At 41.3% G+C, this 19,605-nt stretch overlaps 2 protein-coding genes across 9 annotated transcripts in view; one reads left to right on the forward strand and one right to left on the reverse strand.

Moving 5' to 3' along the window:
- Positions 1–19,605, forward strand: part of dock1 (dedicator of cytokinesis 1) — a 195,633-nt gene that overhangs the window by 76,196 nt on the left and 99,832 nt on the right. For all 7 annotated transcript variants that reach the window (XM_035997233.1, XM_035997234.1, XM_031314965.2 and 4 more), the window contains 2 exons: positions 1,186–1,313; positions 3,232–3,327. In XM_035997233.1, coding sequence (XP_035853126.1) covers positions 1,186–1,313; positions 3,232–3,327 — 224 coding nt within the window. The remainder of the gene's footprint in view (positions 1–1,185; positions 1,314–3,231; positions 3,328–19,605) is intronic.
- LOC116061082 (inhibitory synaptic factor 2A) overlaps positions 8,220–19,605 on the reverse strand; it is a 31,607-nt gene continuing 20,221 nt past the window's right edge. The window contains exons 4-5 of one of the 2 annotated variants that reach the window (XR_004896303.1): positions 9,907–10,421; positions 8,220–9,777 (exon numbers count right to left, since the gene is read on the reverse strand). Coding sequence is in view for 1 of the 2 variants with exons in the window: in XM_031314969.2 (XP_031170829.2) it covers positions 10,238–10,421 (184 nt within the window). In the remaining variant the exon portion in view is untranslated. Of the gene's footprint in view, positions 10,422–19,605 lie in introns of both variants that reach the window. The other variant, XM_031314969.2, reaches the window with a different exon arrangement.

Raw genomic sequence — 19,605 nt, forward strand, 5'->3', positions numbered from 1 at the left:
TGGGATACTGAGCTGCCCCCTATACTTTGACCATGCCCACTTACTCAGGCCACGCCCCCTTTCATAACAATTCTACCGTTTAAGGTAGACCCTTGTGTGAGGTGTCATTGAACTCAGCAGAGAGTTCCTTCTTCATTGGTGATGGTTTGGCCCGCCCCCTATGCTTAAGCCATACCCCCTTTCATAACATTTGAACCGTTTAATGTAGACCCTTGTGTGAGGTATCATTGAACTCAGCAGAGTTCCTTCTTCATTGGTGATGGTTTGGCCCACCTCCTATGCTTAAACCACGCCCCTTTCATAACTGGTGACCCATCTAAGGTAGAGTCTTGTGTGAGGTATCATTGAACTCAGCAGAGAGTTTCTTTTTGATTGGTGATGGTTTGACCCGCCCCCCTATGATGTAGCCACGCCCCTTTTGTATAACTTATGACCCGTCTGATGTAGACTTGTGTGAAGTATCATTGAACTCAGCAGAGAGTTCCTTATTCATTGATGGTTTGGCCCGCCCCCCTATGCCACGCCCCCTTTCATAACTGGTGACCCGTTTAAGGTAGAGTCTTATGTGAGGTATCAATGAACTCAGCAGAGACTTCCTTTTTTATTGGTAAAGGTTTGCCCCGACCCATATGTTTTGGCCACGCCCCCTTTCACAGCTAATGAACTGTATGACGTATGAGTCTTGTGTGAGGTATCATTGAACTCAGCAGGGAGTTCCCTTTTCATTGCTGATGATTTGCAGTGTCTGAGTGCCGCGCAAATGCACGGTCGCAAGGAGCGGCATCCGCCAGTAACCCTGACGTGCGCAGAGGCCCGAGGGCCCGTCCAATGCAGCTCGCAGCTTTAATTTCTTACTTGATATTTTAAGCCAGGTTTTTTTTTTTATTGGCTGTCCTATGACAATGTGTATGGCTCTGATTGGCTATTTGTTCTGACATTCATGCTGATGCACTGTGACTACTCCAAGGGATTTAAGAAGATTTTGCCTCATTCAGTTTAATCAATAGTCATTATGTGCATTATTTTTAATTTAATCCTCTGAGCTGTGAGGAAGCCATTAACAAGCTGCATGCTTCTTCATCGAGTGTTTCGCGAGCATATGCTGTTCTGCCTTGTGTGATCCATCATCTGCTCCCATGTGTTGAGCGACGTTGTGACTGTGTGTATTTGCTGGTGTCCCTACAGATTGCCGAGAGATCCTCCTGCCGCTGATGACGGACCAGCTGAAGTTCCACCTGGAGAAGCGTGAGGAGCCGAAGGCTTGCTGCCAGCTGCTTAGTGACATCCTGGAGGTGCTCTACAGGAAGGATGTGGTAATGAACACAACTCTCCAGCTTTATGTACATTTATTTCCCTCTGGGATAATTAATAGCATAACAAGGAGATCCAGAAGTCCCTGCATAAAGAAGAAGCTGTTTCGACTGTGGTTATTTTTCTGAATACCTACTAATCAGTGTGCTGTTCTTAATGTATTTTATTGCCCTGCATGCCCTGGCAGGAGCACCTTTTACAGCACTGTTAATTTACTAACCTGTAGAGTTGGCCTTGTTCAGTAATTCATTGCTCAGTGTGGCTAGAAGGCCATCTTCAACATCATTCAACAACGTGCTCCAACAACATGTTGATGAACTCTTTACTACATGGTAAATCAATCACAGAGCCAGTTATGTAGCCAGTCAAAGCTAATGCTTTTTTTTTTTGTCATTTATCGGTTAATCTATTAATTGTTTTTCCAATTAATGAATTCATTGTTTAGTTTATAAAGTGGCAGAAAATAGCTTACCATTACATGTTTACATCCCTTACACTCAGGCATCAGCCTCAGACCTCAGTGCACATATAATAACACACACACACACACACACACACACACACACACACACACACACACACAGACACACACACTTAGCTGCTTCACGAGTGTGTTTCAACCTCTTCCATGCCCAGACTCCTGATGTCCTCCCTCAGGCCCTCAGACTCCCCTCGCCATTGATCACGACGACCTCGCCTCCCACACTCCACTCTGCTCAATATTATCTCCCACTTGCTCTCCCTTTCACACTCCTTCTGTCTCTCCCTGCCTTTGTGCTGCGTCCTCTCCCTGCCCTGCTCTCTTTTATACCTGCACTGTATGCTTTCATAGACTTCCATGCACACGTAGACATGGAAGGGAATCAGATTTGTCCACTTGAGTTTCAAAGTTAATACACAATTATACCTTGTTAGGAATAAAGATCTAATTGTATATTTAAATAGATAGATTAAAACGTGTTGTGTTTGTGTAGGACTTTTATAAAGGGCCCAGAAAAAAAACTCTGGGTCTGTGTTTTCACGAAAGATGTGCGTCACACTTGCTTGTGTGAATATTTGTGTGTGCGTATGTGCACAGACCTGAGTGCATGAGTTCCTCAACCGCAGAGCTGTGTAAATTATTGAAAGTTTAGGTTGAAGCTGCAGAGCTCGGTCTGCTTAGAATATTTCCCCTACAGATGGGTAGAGACCGTGAGAAACAGCCCTGCGCTAACTCAAACTCACTAATAAGCAGGTCCATGGAAAATCATCCCACTTATGACAACTGTACAACTGCTCCATGGGTGTTTCCCCCTCCAAATGCTAGGGTTCACAATTTATTAACCATTTTGGCTGCATTGTCGTATTTGTCAAGTCTCTTAACAAAAGTATATGTTTTTTGAAAGCAGTATTAACATGTGTCATATTTATTGATAAAGTACAACATATAATTGGTTTTGTAATGTCACCAAAAGCAGTAAAGAAGCAGTTTTAGTTAATAGTAATTTATTGAAAACATGTAAACAAATTTCAGTGAATTATGGTGGAAAGTTGATCCATGGACCAAGAAACAAACAGATTTTTGGTGATCTATTGCTGTGTGTATTTCTTGAAATTAGAGGAGGAATCTCCTCCGTACACCACTTCAACATTGTCTGGAAATTAGCTTTTAAGAAGTTATTGGCAATTTGGCTCTTATTCCATGGTGATGTATTTTTTTTTATTTGCGCTGACAACTGGCCAAATGTACATGAGGAGCTTTGACATTTACCCGAATCACAGAAAGCCACTTGGAAACGAGGTTATAGGGTTCTGCCTAGACTTGTCAGTTTGCACGGACATTCAACAATCAGTCATTCAAAATCTATTGTAATTTTAAAATTAGAAGACGTGTTTATAGTCGTTGTGGGAAATGTAAGTAATAACTGTATTTTTTCACAGGGTCCCACCCAGTGGCACGTGCAGATCGTCATGGAGAAGCTGCTGAGGACAGTTAACAGGACGGTAATTTCCATGGGCCGCGATTCCCCTCACATCGTAAGTTTGTCTGATTCTCTGCAGCTTTTAGCTGTATACCCACAACTAGCTCTCTTTAGTTCTGTTTTTCTTCTTCTTTTTGTTAACACACACACACACACACACACACACACACACACACACCAATTTAGAGGCCTCTGTACCACAACCACCTTAAGCCGCCTACACATGATAAGCGATTTGCTCTCTGCGCACCGCTAGGTAGGAAGCAGAGCAAAGCGCAGAGAGCACAGCGCAGGTATTCGTCATCAAGGGTGGCAAGGAAGCTATTTCCCATCGCTAGATAACGACAGCTGATATCTCATTGGTTGCGCTTTCGACAGGTCAGCGGAAACTAGGTCAACGTTGAAATAATTTGAACTTTGAGCGCAGCACAAAGCGGCAAATCCGCTCTCCCCATAGGAAATCAATGGAACGGCCCACGCAAAGCGGTTTTGCCGCCTATCATGTGTAGACAGCTTTAGTAGTGCGTTCCGTTTGTACTCGTATGTTGGAATTTCTGAGGTCAAAGTCGGAAACACGCCCCCTGAACTCGGAGTTCCGAGCTCGGAAGTCGGACAACCTCCGAGTACCCCAAGCTCAAAATCCAACATGGATGCCCCGTGCATCAACAGCAGTGAAAGCTGTAGTAACATACAGTTCTAAGCACTTTTGTCGTATTTGTGTCTCACTGAATCTTGCTGTTTGTATGCACAAAAAACAGCGCAATGCGTTGTTATCTACTGGTATTGCTAACAATGGCTAACCTGGCTAATCCGGCTCCAGCTTTTCAAGTTTTGAGGTAAATGGAACACACTAACAGTCCCACAGGCCCACAGCAACTCCAATTCCTTTCTAAAGCTATTAAGCATTAAAGGTAAAGTCTACCTTGGCAGAATGCTTTCACACCACCTCAATCTAAGAGTGGGTTTGGTCTCCTCATATCTTTCTCCAGCCAGTTGTTTGTGTGCCAGTCTGTGTGTTTGTGTGTTTGTTTTGCTTTTGCCGTATCATAATGTTTTCTGTGTGTGTCTTTGCCTGTTTGTTTGTCTGATCCCTCACTTATGAGACCATTTTTGATAATCTGTGCTGTAATCTTATCACACAAACTGTGTACTGTACCTCTTTCAGTGCCGTTCAGCATCCTTCTCTCAATCACTCTCTCAGCAGGCGCTTGGTTGCAATTAATGCACTTATCAGTCGTAGTATAAATATGCTGTCCGCCTTATTTCCGTGGCAAAGCCTGTATCCATTTTCATGAGTCAAAGAGTCCAATGAATGTCATCTTTTGTATTCTCTGACTCATTCTATTGCATCCTGTTGTATCCATTAGAGCTGCATGTAGCTTGTGATGTGACTTTGAAAGTGAGACTTGGGTAATAAACGTATATAGTTTTTATGCAAGGTTTTATGATGAAGGAGATACACTCTTTTTAGAGCAGGTATTCTCTAGCTGTTCCTCTGTTCCATCTTTCCCTCTGTCTAAAGGTATGTTAGCAATGCACCAAGCTAATTGCGCAAATGGTGAGCCCTCTGTTGTGTAATAGATCGGCAGCATGCGTCGCTCTGCATAATGTAAAGCTTATGAAGCTGTGAGTTGAGCCGAGGTCTCCCTGCTGCCCATTCTCTCCCAGCCAGCTGTCTGGAGGGGGTCTAGGACTCCCACTAACTCTCCCTCCCTAGCTCTCCAATCCATCCATTATTAGGCCAGTGATACAGGCTCTGCACCGTCCTGTCTGGCTCATGGTCAGAGAGTTTTGAAAAGTCGGATTTGCAAAAGAGGTTGTACACTGCTAGATATGCTAATGCTCCTGCCATTTTTCCTTTATTTTTCACTGCAGTTTCTTTTGATCATGTACATTATTTCAGAAATGGAACACACCTACCACTTTGTCTAAAAGGCTATCAACGCTCCTGAAGGCAGGCCTCTTCTCTGCTGAATTACACTAAGTGCATCCATTTCAGCATCCCCCCTGTGGTGTAGGTGCAATGGCGTTCCCTGCTTCCAGCAGTGGCTGCTGAATGGCGCGAAAGCAGACCAGCCTCGTTTCTGGTTAATGAAACTGCTCTACCCATGACCTCCTGTGGCTATTGAAACTATCTACTTTGTATACATGTGCTGCAGCTGCCCTCTATTTTATGTCTCTCCCCTAAATACAGCTTGCTTTTATTGTCCCCACTGACCCCTACCTTTTGTCATCTGCCGCCTCTTTAGCAAACTAGCCACTGTACTTGATTGCCTTGACATTTCTAAGTACCAGCATAATCGTTGGCATCAGTGTGCAGTGTCCTTTTACTCAACGTGAGTTAGAGGTCATATCAAAGCCTTGTCTTTTTAAAAGCACTACGGCTCTTTCACTCAAACACTGTATATATACATACATATATGTATATAGTACCTGGGGACAGAAGCTGCGTTTGAAGCAGCTCATCAAATCTCTACTGAATGATCAATAAGGTTGGTGTGAATTCTTAACAGCTATGAGACCTAGTTAGCGCTGCTGGAAGGGTTGTAGCTTTCTAATAAGAGGACTGTTGTTGCTGCTGCTGGGCATTGCTCCCTGCTCTGCAGGCAGATTGTGCGCTGCTGCTCACACAACACCGCAGCCAACCGCCGACATTGTTCTTCTGAGTGGCAGCCTCTTACATTTAGATTTATGCATTAATCTTCTACTCTGTCTCCCTCCTTTCTCTCTCTCTTCTTTTCTCTTTTTTCCTCTCCCATGGAGGTGGTGGACACAGAATGTTGATGCGAATGATCACAGTGACGGCTTGGGGGCGTCTGTTTTGTTGTGTGTTGTCACTGCAGTGCTATGCCCGTTAGCGACTTACACAGCATCGCCACACATTTGCATCGTTGGACATCTCAGCGGGCTGTATCTTTATATTCATGTCCACATTCGCACAGGTTGAGATGAGTCCTTGTGAATACATTTATATTAGAATGGTAGTATAAACATTTAGGCTGTCCCTGCTGTCAGTTCTACCTTTATGCCCTTGAATTACATTTTTCCTCTAGTTTTAAGCTTCTGGATGAGCCTTGCAGATACACATGGGTAGGAAGCTCCAGCTAGAAAAATCTGTGTGTTACACACTTGTCGTCTGCTTTTAAAGTTCCAACCAAATCAATGAAACAAACCTTGTTTTTTCTTCTTTGTCATGTTAGCAATACTGACCATTGCATATTTTGTTATGTATTGTCAGAAAACACCTCAAATGAATTCTATGGTATACCTAACAGACCTGAGGATGTATTGGAAACATTGCAAGACAGTAAGCTTAACTTTAATGTTGTCTAAATGACCTATTAAACTTTTCATAGTTGTAGGTTTGAGGACCAACCCACAACAGGTTGTGGTGATAGTTGGCTGCAGTGCTTCGTCGTAATCCTGCCGATTTTCCTGCAGTGTGCAGAAGGAATGGAGTGGAAAGCTGCAGGGGAAGGACTTGTGCTATTGATTGACAGTATGGAGCTGACCGGCTAATAGGGGACTGAAGCTCGTTTTTTGCTGAATGTACTCACTGACCGAATATATTGCAACAAAGCCTTCTCAATGACGTCTATTCAGATCAGAATCCTCCCTGTATCCATGGCTCTCTGTATCACTCACTCTCTATCTCTGTCTTTATATCTCTTTCTGTCCAAATATTTCTAAGAAGCTCCTTGCTTCTCTCTCTCTGTCTTCTCTCCGTATCGTCTCTCTCTCTCCTGCTGGTCAGACTGCTGCAGAGCTCTTACAGAAAAGAAGCATAGTGAGATATGGCACTGCATCATAATGTCTCAAATGTGCACTTATCACTCATTCGCTGCACCTCTCCTCTCCTGTGCTGAAACTTTGACTGAGCGTCCTCCTGGGTTTATTGACCCTGCGACAACTCATGTCATATTGTACATGTGTTAATGCTGTGTGGAAACCACTGGGACTCACGTGGGGATGCTCACCACCTTCAAACCACAGAGGACTGCGGTTAAAAGGTGTAAGAATGTGAGACATGAAGCTGCGCTGGTTGTCTTGTTTGTACCCTTAGCACTCTGCTGTAAACTTCCACCCGGGGGAAGTCCTGTGGAGATGGCCCTGCTACGGATAAGGGGTGGGGGGGCAGTGTTGCCATTGAGCAACATTGGTTCTTGCAGCTTTATGCATCCTTGTGAGGGTGACTCTGATCTCTGGGGCATTTACTCAGAGCTTTGTCCCCAGTTTACCTCATGGTTTCACCTCATTTCTGGTCTGCGGCAACATCAGGTAGTTGCATGTACGCACACATAGGTTTTAAGGCAAGTTGACTGTGTGCACCAGAAGCCCTTTGCTGTTTATCCCTCTGTTTTATTCTGCTCTCGTGTTGTGCCGCCCCACTACATCAAAGAGATGCAAGCCTGATTTTAGGTTCATTTTCAGCCTTATTTCCCTCTTTTCATCACATAAGATTGTAGAGTTGATTGTTTTGCATACAGAATTTTCAAACTAAGCTTAAGTGAAATCCTTAATTACAGGGTTGGTTCACAAAATAACATATTTCTTCACATAGTAGTGTTTATCACTGCATATAGTTTTAGTTTTTTTTGCCCAAATGTTGATATATTTGTCTCTTGAGATTTCTGCGGACACATCATTGCAATTTGAGGTGAATGACATTTCACTTGTGGTGCTCACAGCATTGAAAATAATTACATTTATAAATTTCAAAAGAAAGCGTATCTTAACAGAAACTTGATAATTCAGACCTCACAATCCTTAACAAATGTAATATTAACTGCTTGATACCATCAGAGATACCTGAGAAAATATATTTTTTTGTAATTTGGGTGAGCCGACCCTATAACTGGTATTTGCCTTGATGAAAGTAACAACCTACTATGCAACTCACTATGCTACGCAAATGATAATCAGTCTTCTCTAGACTTTGAGAGCTGTGTAGATGTCTGTTTTTATTTTTCATATTTTCTTTTTCTTTTTTCTTTTTAAATAACAGTATAAAATACACAGTATTGCACATATTAAATCAATTGCACTTCATTAAGGTACAGATAAACAACTATTTCTCTCTTGATGCTACAGCAACTACGGAAAGAAACCTACTCTGCATGTACAAGAGTGGAGGTGTGAGTCACACGTAGCCAACAGGAAGCAGCATGTTAGAGCTTGTGAAGGTCAAACCAGTGATGTCTAGTAGTTTGCAAGGTATTGTTGTGACAGTAGATAAATATGCTTCTTTTATGCCCTTGAAACCACTTTGGCGCATTTCCTGTCTTTTGCAGCAGTGTTTTGGGGTTTGAGAGTGACTTCGGTTTCATGCCTCTGCAGGCGCTGTTAACGTAATGGTTTCTTTTAGATTCTGGCTGCTTTCCCACTCATTAAAATGGTATCAGCCCTATTTGATGCTATACAATATATATTTATATATAGTAAATGCAAATATTATTTTGGCTGTACATAGTCTCTGAACCCTGAATAGAGCTACTACATGAGTTTTTACTTTACAGTTGAATAGATGGTAAGCGATGAGCAGGAGCTAGTAATAAAACAAAGGGTGAGGGGGAAAACAAAACTTTTTTGTCATTCTCTTTAGAAATGTTTCTTTAAAAGCTAGAAAATATCCTGCAAAATCCGATTGTTGTAAAAAGCATGCAAGGCTACACGCCTGTCACCCTGCACTGTAGAAGCCCTGGTTGTGATCAGAAGTGGCACATTCAGTCTTTCTGGCTTGGTTTCAGTAGCTAATGAAGTAGCTGATGCAGGATACTGCAGCAATACAATCACAGCTATCTTCTGTTACTGCTTACATGTGCTAAGAACCAACAATTATGTATTATACTTGGTTTTGTGACTGAAACAATAAAGTATCTTTAAACATAGTTTTCTGTGTGTTGAGCCAGAACTCTCTATAGTTTTATACTGATGAAGTTTGATTGCCTAGACTTACTTTAGAGTATTGGGTTTCAATGACCATGTGCACTGTGAGGTTAGTAAGAATGTATAAAGAGCAATTAAGAATCAGAAATGATCCTCCTATGCACTGTAGTTTTTTAAATGTACAGCCCCTGTCACTGCAGCTCAAATGACTATTTCCCACTAAACCTTAAAGTGAATGTATATAGATATATATTTAGATAGAAAAAATTACATTGACATCTAACTTTGCAAATGTTATTAAGAAAATAAGTGTTATTTATTCATTCTTTACTTCAAAGTCAGTTGATTCAAGGAGACATTTTAGAGATGGATAGAAAGTTGATCATAGAACTCCAATAAACATCTCTGACTTCTTTGTCCTTTAAGTCTCTTCTTTAGATGTTATGAAAGTCTTCAATGAGTCATGGTCAGTAGGTGATCTACATGTGTGAGTTATTACTCAAAATAGTTCTTTTTAATTCCTCTGGAGAAAATGTATCCTGAACAGTGTTAATTGTGCTTTGCAGTACGGCGATATGCTGTCGATGTCGACCTCAGAATTGCCAACCTCTCCTGGAGGCTGGGAAGAAAGACAAAGTCCCAACTGGTGAATAGAAATGTGACGATCACTGAACCATTATCATAGAATAGACGTCAGCTAGAAAAATATATGCAAATAGACAGAGGGATATCAAATTCATCTTCTCACCTTGCTGATCTCCAAATATGTTGCCCTGGTGTAATTTCACACCCTGTTTGAAGAAATTAGTTCAAAATAACTCTGAATCCATTTTTGGTAAGCATGACATTTTGAATTTTCCATGGAATCCACACTTGTGTCCCACTACACATCCTGTCATCTCTGAGAAGGGGCTCAGTATCCAGTGGTGGAGCTCTCCATTAATACTGGTTACCAGGTCTGCAAAAAGCCAAGGAGATGTGATAAAACAGAAGATGATGGATAAACTGAACAAAAATGGACGACCATCCGGACACATAAATCCTGTGCATCAGTAGTGGGGAGGCGGCCCTCTGTGTTTTCACAGGAACCAAAGTTTCCAGCGAGCATGCTTCTTGGAGTCCGCTTTGGACTTGCGTTTTGGGGTGGATGTGAAGGCCTCCTGGGGGTAAGGCAGGGAGGCAAAGTGGCCGTCGTCAGTAGGGCACAGCCTCATCATCAGCGGCTGCAGCTTGTCCTCCTGCTGCTTGAAGTCAAGCTCCACACTGCAGCAAAAAACAGAGATGCACGATCAGCTTAAACACTAGCTAACTGCTGTATTAACACCACCTCATCCACATGCTATTACAATACATGCTATATATAAGCTATTATATATTTTTATTATACTTTAGTGGAAAGCCTCTCTGTTTTCTCATTTATATTACCGCTTGCTGTATTAATTTACTGTTGCTGCTTGTTGCTGTTAATGCAACCGAAACACTGTCTTCTTATGAGTCACATTAAAGCCTACGATGCTACAATAATCCCTGTCATTTCCATGAAGTCGGGCTCAATAGATGTACATTGCTGGGACAAAGCCTGACATCGGATGTTCCTCACCTCTCGCTATCGCCGCTATTGGGGGTTAGCGCCGCCTAGGAGGATTGTGATTGGTTTAAAGAAATACAAACAAGCCAGTGTGTCTTTTTCCCCTATCCAAGAATAGATAGGCGGTTTAGCTAGACCATACTCCTTATTTTGAACCTGCCTTTACTTCTTTGAACAGGCTGTAAACCTAGCAATTATTTGAGTACTTAATCTGAATTTACCATGTATATTCTTCCCTCATCGACACTAAAACCACTCAGGTTTCTTTCCCCTTCATGCTTCTTTTAATCTTGACATGTTTTGACAGCCACAATCCCTCTCTAACAATATTAAGTATCTACGTTTTGGCCTGTTGTCATTGACCCATGCACAGGCATCTGTCACAGCATTGCTAAAGCAACCTACATTTCTTGCTTACTCCATTCTTATTTCCCAGTAAAATCTCCTAATACAGACTGTATTTGATAGCATCTGGTTTTCCCACTTTGGCTGTGGCTGCTGCTGTTGTTTTTGTTATTTGTATTCTTAAAGAGATTCATAAAGCGAGAGGGAAGCCCATTAGTATTTTTCCCAGTGAAGAGTGCTGGGTCACTGGAGAGGGTGTTGAACCAAAGATCATTTGCTTTTCTAAAACTGAGATCAGAGCCTGCGTATTGATGTAAGCCTTTTAGGATTTTAGTTTATATCATGTTGCTTTGATCCCTGCACAACATTACAACGTCAGCTAAAGGTAATGGGGATGCAGAATTAATTAATATGTTGGTTTTTGTACACAAACACAGTCTTTTCCTTTTAGTTGTACTCCAAGTTTCCTCAGGGTGCTAGGGGATTTATGTGGACCAGCCATCATTGTAATCCCACGCCCGCGCACATCTGACTACTAGGTTCTGCTAAGTGAAACTCAGATTACAGCCTTAGCTGTGGTACGTGTAGAGGGACTTTAATCTGCTAAACCTTCCTTCAGCCACTAGCCTAAAGTCTGGCTGGTGGGGACTCTGAGTGAGAGACTTGCATAATGGCAGCAGGATCCACATGGATTCATGAATACTGCAGTTTGCTTGCTGCTTTACCATTTACCATTCTGAGAGATTATACAGTGGCATGGTGAGCTGGGATCTGATTGAAATACAAGGCATCTGTAATGATTGTCTGTTGCTGCTTTTTTAAGAGATTTTTAAAGAACGACTGCATAAAATCTGCATTGAATAGAATTTCATCACAAAGTACTGGATGTTGGTTATGATTAGTATTACACTAGAGGTGAGCTGTAGGTGCAGATTATTCTGGCTGCATCTCAAAGCCTAGCAAAATAATAATTTCCAGACCATACACATGAGAATTTGAAGGTGGGACAATTTCAAATATGGTGTCACATTAAAATACCTCAGTCTTTACTATGTACTTTGATGCTTGATGTAAGAAGGGTGTCTGACAGTGACTCAAGTGAATGTTGGGTGCTGAACCAGAGACACTCAGCACATTTCTTTGACTCAGGCCTTTACACTGGGCCAAGAACACTGCAGCATTAGCAATAAATCACAGGTAGTTAATTAAACTGTTACAAATTCTCTTTACTCTCTGTGAAGTCTGTTAGAGTTTGTGTGTTTGCATGCAAGGTTGACTACATGTGGAAACGGTTGTATTTGTGTATTAGTAAATTAGGCTTTGTTCACTTCCAGCCTTGTGCAGCGTAACAAACTAGAATTAATGACAAGAAGAGTTCATGTAGTGCTGATCATGCACCATAGGTCACTGAAACTGACCAATGACCGCATACTTCCACATCTTGTGTTTAGCCCTGCGCACGTAATGACTGTGTAGGCTTTTGATTGGCTGATAATTCCTTTTTGACCATTAGCCATATACATTTGTCCTGAGTTATCTCACTCAGTCAACTCAGTAACATCTACAAAATGAAATGTATTCTTTGACTGTAGGGGTGGGAATCTCTTGGCACTTTTCGATTCGATTCCGATTCAGAGGCCAACGATTCGATTCTAAACCGATTACCGATGCATCTCGATGCAACAGTTTTTTAATGTACATTTCCATGCGTGATTTAAAAAAATATACATATAAATCTGAGTTTGCTACTCAGTTTGCTAATCACTTCCTAGACAAAGCAGCTAGACAAAACTTAGATTTTGATATATACAATATTTGTGACACACAAGTTTTAATGAAATGTTTTGTCTACTGAGGTTTTTGTTTGGTAGTCGTTCCATGCTTAAGCCTTAAACGTGCTTGTGAAAGTCACCTTCTCTCACAGTAATCTTCCATGTCAGAGCCTCAGTCATGTTTAAAGGTGGATAATTGGCTTCTTAGAACATGAAACATGAGGTGGTCAGATGTAATGTGATAAAGTAGATGGACAGCCTATATGTGTTTTGCCTAATTATTTTATGTATGTCTTATTGTATTATCCTTTTGGCCATTTTTCTGTGTTTTTTTCTGCCTAAACTCTAAGTTGTTGTCCATTATCCCATCCTCTTTCAGTCACTCTGTTTTCTGATTTGTACTTGTCTGGAGACAGTAACTTTTAAATAAAAATCAACACAAAAAAAAAAAATCTTAAATAAAAGAAATAATTGATTATTAACTTATCAGAATTGATAATCAAATTGTTCTAGAGAGAATCGCAATGCATCTAAGAATCGATTATTTTTCCCACCCCTATTTGACTATAGCTCTCTTTAGTCAAACTATTTAAATTCCTTCTAGCATACAATTGGTCGAAAATTCAGAAGCCGGGCTTTTAGCAGGAGCCTGGTAAATAGACCACAGTACTCCCTTTTTTTACCCTGCACTGGCCTCCAATCAAATTTAGAATGGATTTTAAGATTTCTCGTTTCATAATTTAATTGAGACCTCCTAGCCCCCCTGTGTACGCCCCAGAATGTACCCTCCACCATCTCTCATGGTTATTGAACTGTTGCGGTCAGAGTTGGTGTTAAAACATTCTTGCTAAATTCCTAAAATCCTTCCACTTTAAACATTCTCTTATCTGACCTTTTTATGATTTGTCCTGTTTTATTTAGTCTACTTTGGATTTTATTATCTTTTCACTATCTTACATTTACTGATTCTTTTTGTTGATGCTTTCTTACTGTTGATTTCATTTGTCTCACAATGTTGTTTTTTTCCTTTGGTCAGGCCCGAGGGAACTGAACTACATGTGTGAACACAGCCCTCAGCGTCATGATGTATAATAAGTTCATGATGCCTTCTGAAGTCAAACTCAAGATCACATATTAAATGTAATTCATGGGCTACAAAATTAACAGGCTCTTGCAGCTCGAATAACCGTAGTAACACAGCATCAAAGGATTCTGTGATCATTTAGAGATGAATGTGTGTTTTAATGAGTGGTGGTGTCACACTGTGGGTAAAAAAGTGTACACAGTATTTCACTTTTTCTTAAAAAAGAAACTTGAATTACTTGAATGAAACAGAACTAGGCGCCCTATTTTAACAATCTAAGTGCACGGCGTAAAGCGCCTGGCCAGGCGCATGGTTCAAAAGGGTTGTACTTATGGCGCTTTTCCATTACATGGTACCTGCTCAACTCGCCTCGACTCTACTCGCCTTTTTTGTTTTTCCATTACGAAAAAAAGTCCCTGGTACCTGCTAACAGGTCTTCTGGTTGTGGCAACAACAACACACCTTCGACGTTCTGTGTGTGTGTCGCGTTAGGTCACGGCAGTTTACTGCGGCGCCGCTTGTTTTACAGTTCTGTGGAGGCTCCAGGCAGAGCTTTCGCCGTAGCCTACGTACACACACACACACATGCTGGCTCGACGCACACACCAGCGTACAAGTATAAACATCAGGCCACTTACATAGGCTACGGCGAAAGCTCTGTGTGGAGCCTCCACAGAACTGTAAAACAAGCTCAAGTGGCCTGATGTTATACTTGTGCGCTGGTGTGTGCGTCGAGCCGGCATATAAGACGACCAGCCACGCTGAGGCGGTACTAAAATCTGCAATGAAAAACGGACGCACAGTGTGTCGAGTGTGTCACACACACACACACACACACACACACACACACACACACACACACACACACACACACACACACACACACACACACACACACACAAAACTATGAAAGTATTTCCCCTGCTCTTCAGTGTAAGCCTAATACTGCTGAGTTGTTGCTGTGCATCCATAGCTCGAGGTTATTGCCCCGCATGGACAAAAGCCACTTAACCTGAAAAATTAAAAAAACTACATTATTGGTACATCAGTAGATATATTTTCAAACTATGCTCTGGGGGTATACTGTACATTATCAGTGTATTTTGTATGTGCTTATATAGGATAAAATGTACACTTTATAGTTACTTTGGAATTATTTTAGAATTACTTGTCTATCTTACTTATTACTTACTTCTTTAGTCTCGATTTGCCAGACCTTCCTCCACAGCGCTGCGTAGGAGGGTCTGGCTAGTCCACACAGAATTCCGTAATGGGGAAAAACGTACTCTGGTTTATTGGCATTTCTTTAAACCAGTCACAATTGTCATGAGCGGCGTTAAGCACCGCTGCAAAATAGCCTCGGGAAGGAACTTGTTTTGGTGGAACGTGTACGTTCAAAAGTTGTTTTAGTCATGCAACAGAAAACTCAGATTGGACAGATTATCTAGCTAGCTGTCTTGATTACCCTGCAGAGATCTTTGGAGCAATAGTCCTCATAAATTTACTAGAGTTTAAAATTCCAACACGAAGTAAGCGGAAGGTACCGGACATCTGGCCGAAAAGAGTGAAATCCGGCAGAATTTCCGGCAGCAACGGAGCAATCCCCGAAGTGGAACATCATGGATATAGATTACTTACTTATTAACCTTGCAGTAGATATTTGTGTTCATCTGCATCCCTTTCTAACCTTAAATATAACTCTTTTTTTAAATCTCAGAGATGCTTAAAAGTATTACATCAAGTATTATATCAAGGTGGTCTATTAAATAAAGAAAGAGGCTTTAAACAACATTTTAACATATGAAAGTAGTACTTGTTTAAGATTAAGAAATATCACCATCACGGTTAAGAAAAACCAACATGGCTGGTACAATTACGTAGCAGTGATATGTTTAAACCTCAGCTGTAGAGCCAGATCTTGAGTAAAATGACCAGGGTTTAACCTGTGAGAGCAGTCTCGAATTGATGGTTCAAACAACATTGTGAACATCGCAAGGTTGATGTGCTTTTGTTGCGTGTCAATCCCTCCCTCTCTGTCACATTGCTTGTCAGATCCAATGCTACACTATACAGTCAAACACAAGTGTCATGACATGATTTTCAAAAGATAAAAGTTTACACTTCCATCTGAGCTCATACGCAGAAACCCTGTTTGTACATCTCAATTTCTAGCCTTTATTAAACATGTTTTCTTGCCTCATCTGACACGTTTACGCATTAACACCACTAATTCCGCTTGATACCATGTATGTGACGTCAGATTATAAATTATTATTCAGCTGCAATCATTTGAGTGCCCTTTCAAGTTCACATGCTACCTGTATTTTTGAGACTTAATAAGTCTCCATAGCTGTATTGTATTCAGACTAAATCCTTAAACACACTCTCGCAAAGATCCTCAGTGTACATATTTTAACAAACTGTAAATTCATGATGCTATGAACACAACAGTAGTCCTGGTAGCTGTTTATTTTATCTTGGCCGGAGCAATTTTTTTGAAGCTAAATCTATTCTTTAAATACTCGTATCAAAAACACAGCTTTCAATCTGCCAGGAGAATCAAACAATCAAGAGATGAAGTGGCCTTAGTGGATTAGGAACAGCATAGCAAGAAAATGTAAATGTAACTGAAAAGAAAGGAAAAACAATCTGCATAACGTCATATGAAAAAAAAGTCAAAAGATAATCTTCTCATCTTTGAAACACACTCCAAAGTCCTTTTATTAAAAAATGTATTAGTCGCTACCCGGCCCAGTTATCAGCACCTCCTTATGAAACTGCCACGGGCCCTGCTACGTCGCTCCACATTTAGATTTTTAGCTGAAAGTGAATTTTGTTGGCATTTTCCTGTCCCCTAGCTGCTGCTCCCCTGGGTGAGTTGTTGGATCAGAACAAATTGAAGAAGGCACTTTGGACCTTATCAGTCTTTAACCTCTCTCTCCCACTTGTTCTGACTCTTTTATTGTCTCTCTCTCACCCTCACTCCCACTCTTTTCCTGTCATGTTCCTGCTCTCTAAAAAGTGTATATACATGCAGGGGGGGGGGAGAAACTCAACTCATTCATCGACATACACCTCTCACCTTTACCCCACTTTAAACATCTGTGAGTCTTTATCTCTCGCCCTCACCTTTGTCCTCTCTCAGCCTCCCTGCTTCACATTCTCACCCTGCTTTCCTTTTTGTTGCCTTATCTTCCCCGAGTGTGAATGTGCTCTTCCTGACTGTCCTCACTGTCCCTTCACACTGTCTGTCCTACCGAGGATCACTTTTGTAGCTATGGTAACCATCTTGCCACCATGTTGGAAAACATCATTATGCTTGCACAGAAAGAGATATCGTCCCCGTGCAGAGTCGTGCGGCAGGACAGCCTTGCTGCTCAGTATATGTTATAATGTAATCAGTTTTTCAGCCTTTAGCAATGCTAAATTGATTTTCATAGCTTTGCATAATAGATAAGATATTTTTTTCTTCGTTTTAAATACCCATTCCTTTTTTTTTATATTGTATTATTTGCACTGCAGTTTTAATCAAAGAATGTTTTACAAACAGATAGTGAGTTTAATGATCAGATGTTGCTGAATTAATTGCAAGACTTGCAAGCTAATGACAAAATTGGACTGATGCGAAATAACTATAGTCCATTGTGTACAATCATACCCAGTAGTAGGGACCTCCCCAATCGCTTTCCTTAATCACACAACTACTTAAATCTATCTCCCTGTTTAATCAGCACATTAGCCCATATAAATGCAATGTGAGGAAAATGAGATTACAGGGTTGCTGCGTCAAAACACATCACGACTTAATGCCTGTGGTTTTGAAATAAGTGGAATGCATTTCAAATCCCCAGCTCTTTGGCACCATCCTGTCCGTCTCATCTTCTTTCCATCCAGCCTCTCTCTGTGTTTGTCTCTCTGACTTCTTTCCTTTTTTCCCCCATTCTTCCCCACCTTTCTCAGTTACAGATATTACATCATCTGGCAAGAAGGAATGTTTTGCAATTATCTCTTCATCCCTTTCTCACCTGTTCTGTTTCAACGTCATGCACGTTGTATTAAGCATTGAAACCCTGGGTTCATTTGAACACGCACTTTTAGCTGTTAGGAGAAGACAACGTATTCTGGAGAAGCTGAGGGAAAGTTATTGAGGGAGGATAAAATAAAGACCGACTGAGTTTAAGATGGACCTTGAGATGATGCTATATACCCTTGGACAAATTGATCATGCTGAAGAGTGCATGGCTGGCTCCTTATTGGGCTGCGTTAAAATGATTTATGGACACATATGTCCATTCCGGTCATGAGACCAGCTACATCATAAACACAAGAGTTAGGGGTTTGGCCATGGCACAAAGACATGAACATACTCACAAAAAATTCTAATAGATTATAGACAGCTATTCTTCCCACGTACAATGTGTGTTCCTTCATAGCTCTGCTTCCTATCCTCCTATCCTGTGTTCCTCCACCTCCGGAGAGGTTGTTTTCATGGAGATCTAAGTAATTAGATTGCCATTTAATCCTCTTGCCTGTGTGAATACAACTGCTATATTTGATTCTGTGTCCAATCAACACAATTTACCATGCCAAGCGAGTCTCTTAAAGGAGAACTCGGGTCAATTTAACAGATTTCAAACATCTCACTTAGAAATTTCTGCCCTTTTATCAAGTTGAAACCTTGCCAGGCACCGGCACAGTTTATCACAAACGTGCCTTCTATGTTGTATTGAGTTTCTGTTTTCTGCACTTCCTCCACAGATGAAGCATTTCAATTGATTGTGGCACATCTAGGAAGCCAAATGTGGAGTTTTGATGTTATTATAGCGCCTGTTTGAAGACAGTTGTCATTGTGTGTGCATGTTTAGCACCAACCAAGTCAAGGGACAACTCTGACCTGACTTCGCCTGTGACACTTTTCTATTTTAATATAATAAAATAAATATAAATCAGTTTCTTCCTGGGGATTTTCAAGCGCAGGTCAAAAAAATCTAGATAAGACGGATATGTTGGACAACTCAATGACACGTACAGTATGTATAATTGGCTCATATTCCAATGGGTACAATTAATCATAGCTTTTATTGCAACCTGCATTTTGCATATTTTAAACCCTCATTGGGAATTCAGGTCATGGCAATGTATAAATGGAACACCTTTCCCAACACGCCAGTGATGAGTATAGGTACACTCTGAGCTGCCAGGAATATCTTGACAAAAAGAACCCATAGAATGGAATTGCTCATATTTTGTGAATTTAGACGTGTTATCACAATGCAGTTTGTGCTCACAGATTTTGAGGGATGGTTAGCAAACTTGTCTAGAGTCTGCAGAGGCTGGCACAGCAGGGCAAGCACAGTTGGTCTTTACTCAGGCATGCAAAGATGGAGGCTAGGTAGACCAGAGGGAGCGGGGCCTTCTCTTCCCCAGGGCCAAGTCACACAGAGTTTCCATTAACCATGGTGCTGACTAATTTACAATACCAGGCGAGCTTCCATCTCAGCAGTCTGGCCTATGTCATCCATCCTTTAACCCGATACTCAATCCATTGCCTCTTAATTCCCCCATGCCATGTTGTGCTCTTCCAGTGCCCTTCACATCATGTGCCATAAATCAGCTCACCTCACTTCATCTTGTCGTCATTGAATTGTTGTAAAAGCG

This window comes from Sander lucioperca, chromosome 22 (assembly GCF_008315115.2).
Source record: "Sander lucioperca isolate FBNREF2018 chromosome 22, SLUC_FBN_1.2, whole genome shotgun sequence".
Lineage (NCBI taxonomy): Eukaryota > Metazoa > Chordata > Actinopteri > Perciformes > Percidae > Sander > Sander lucioperca.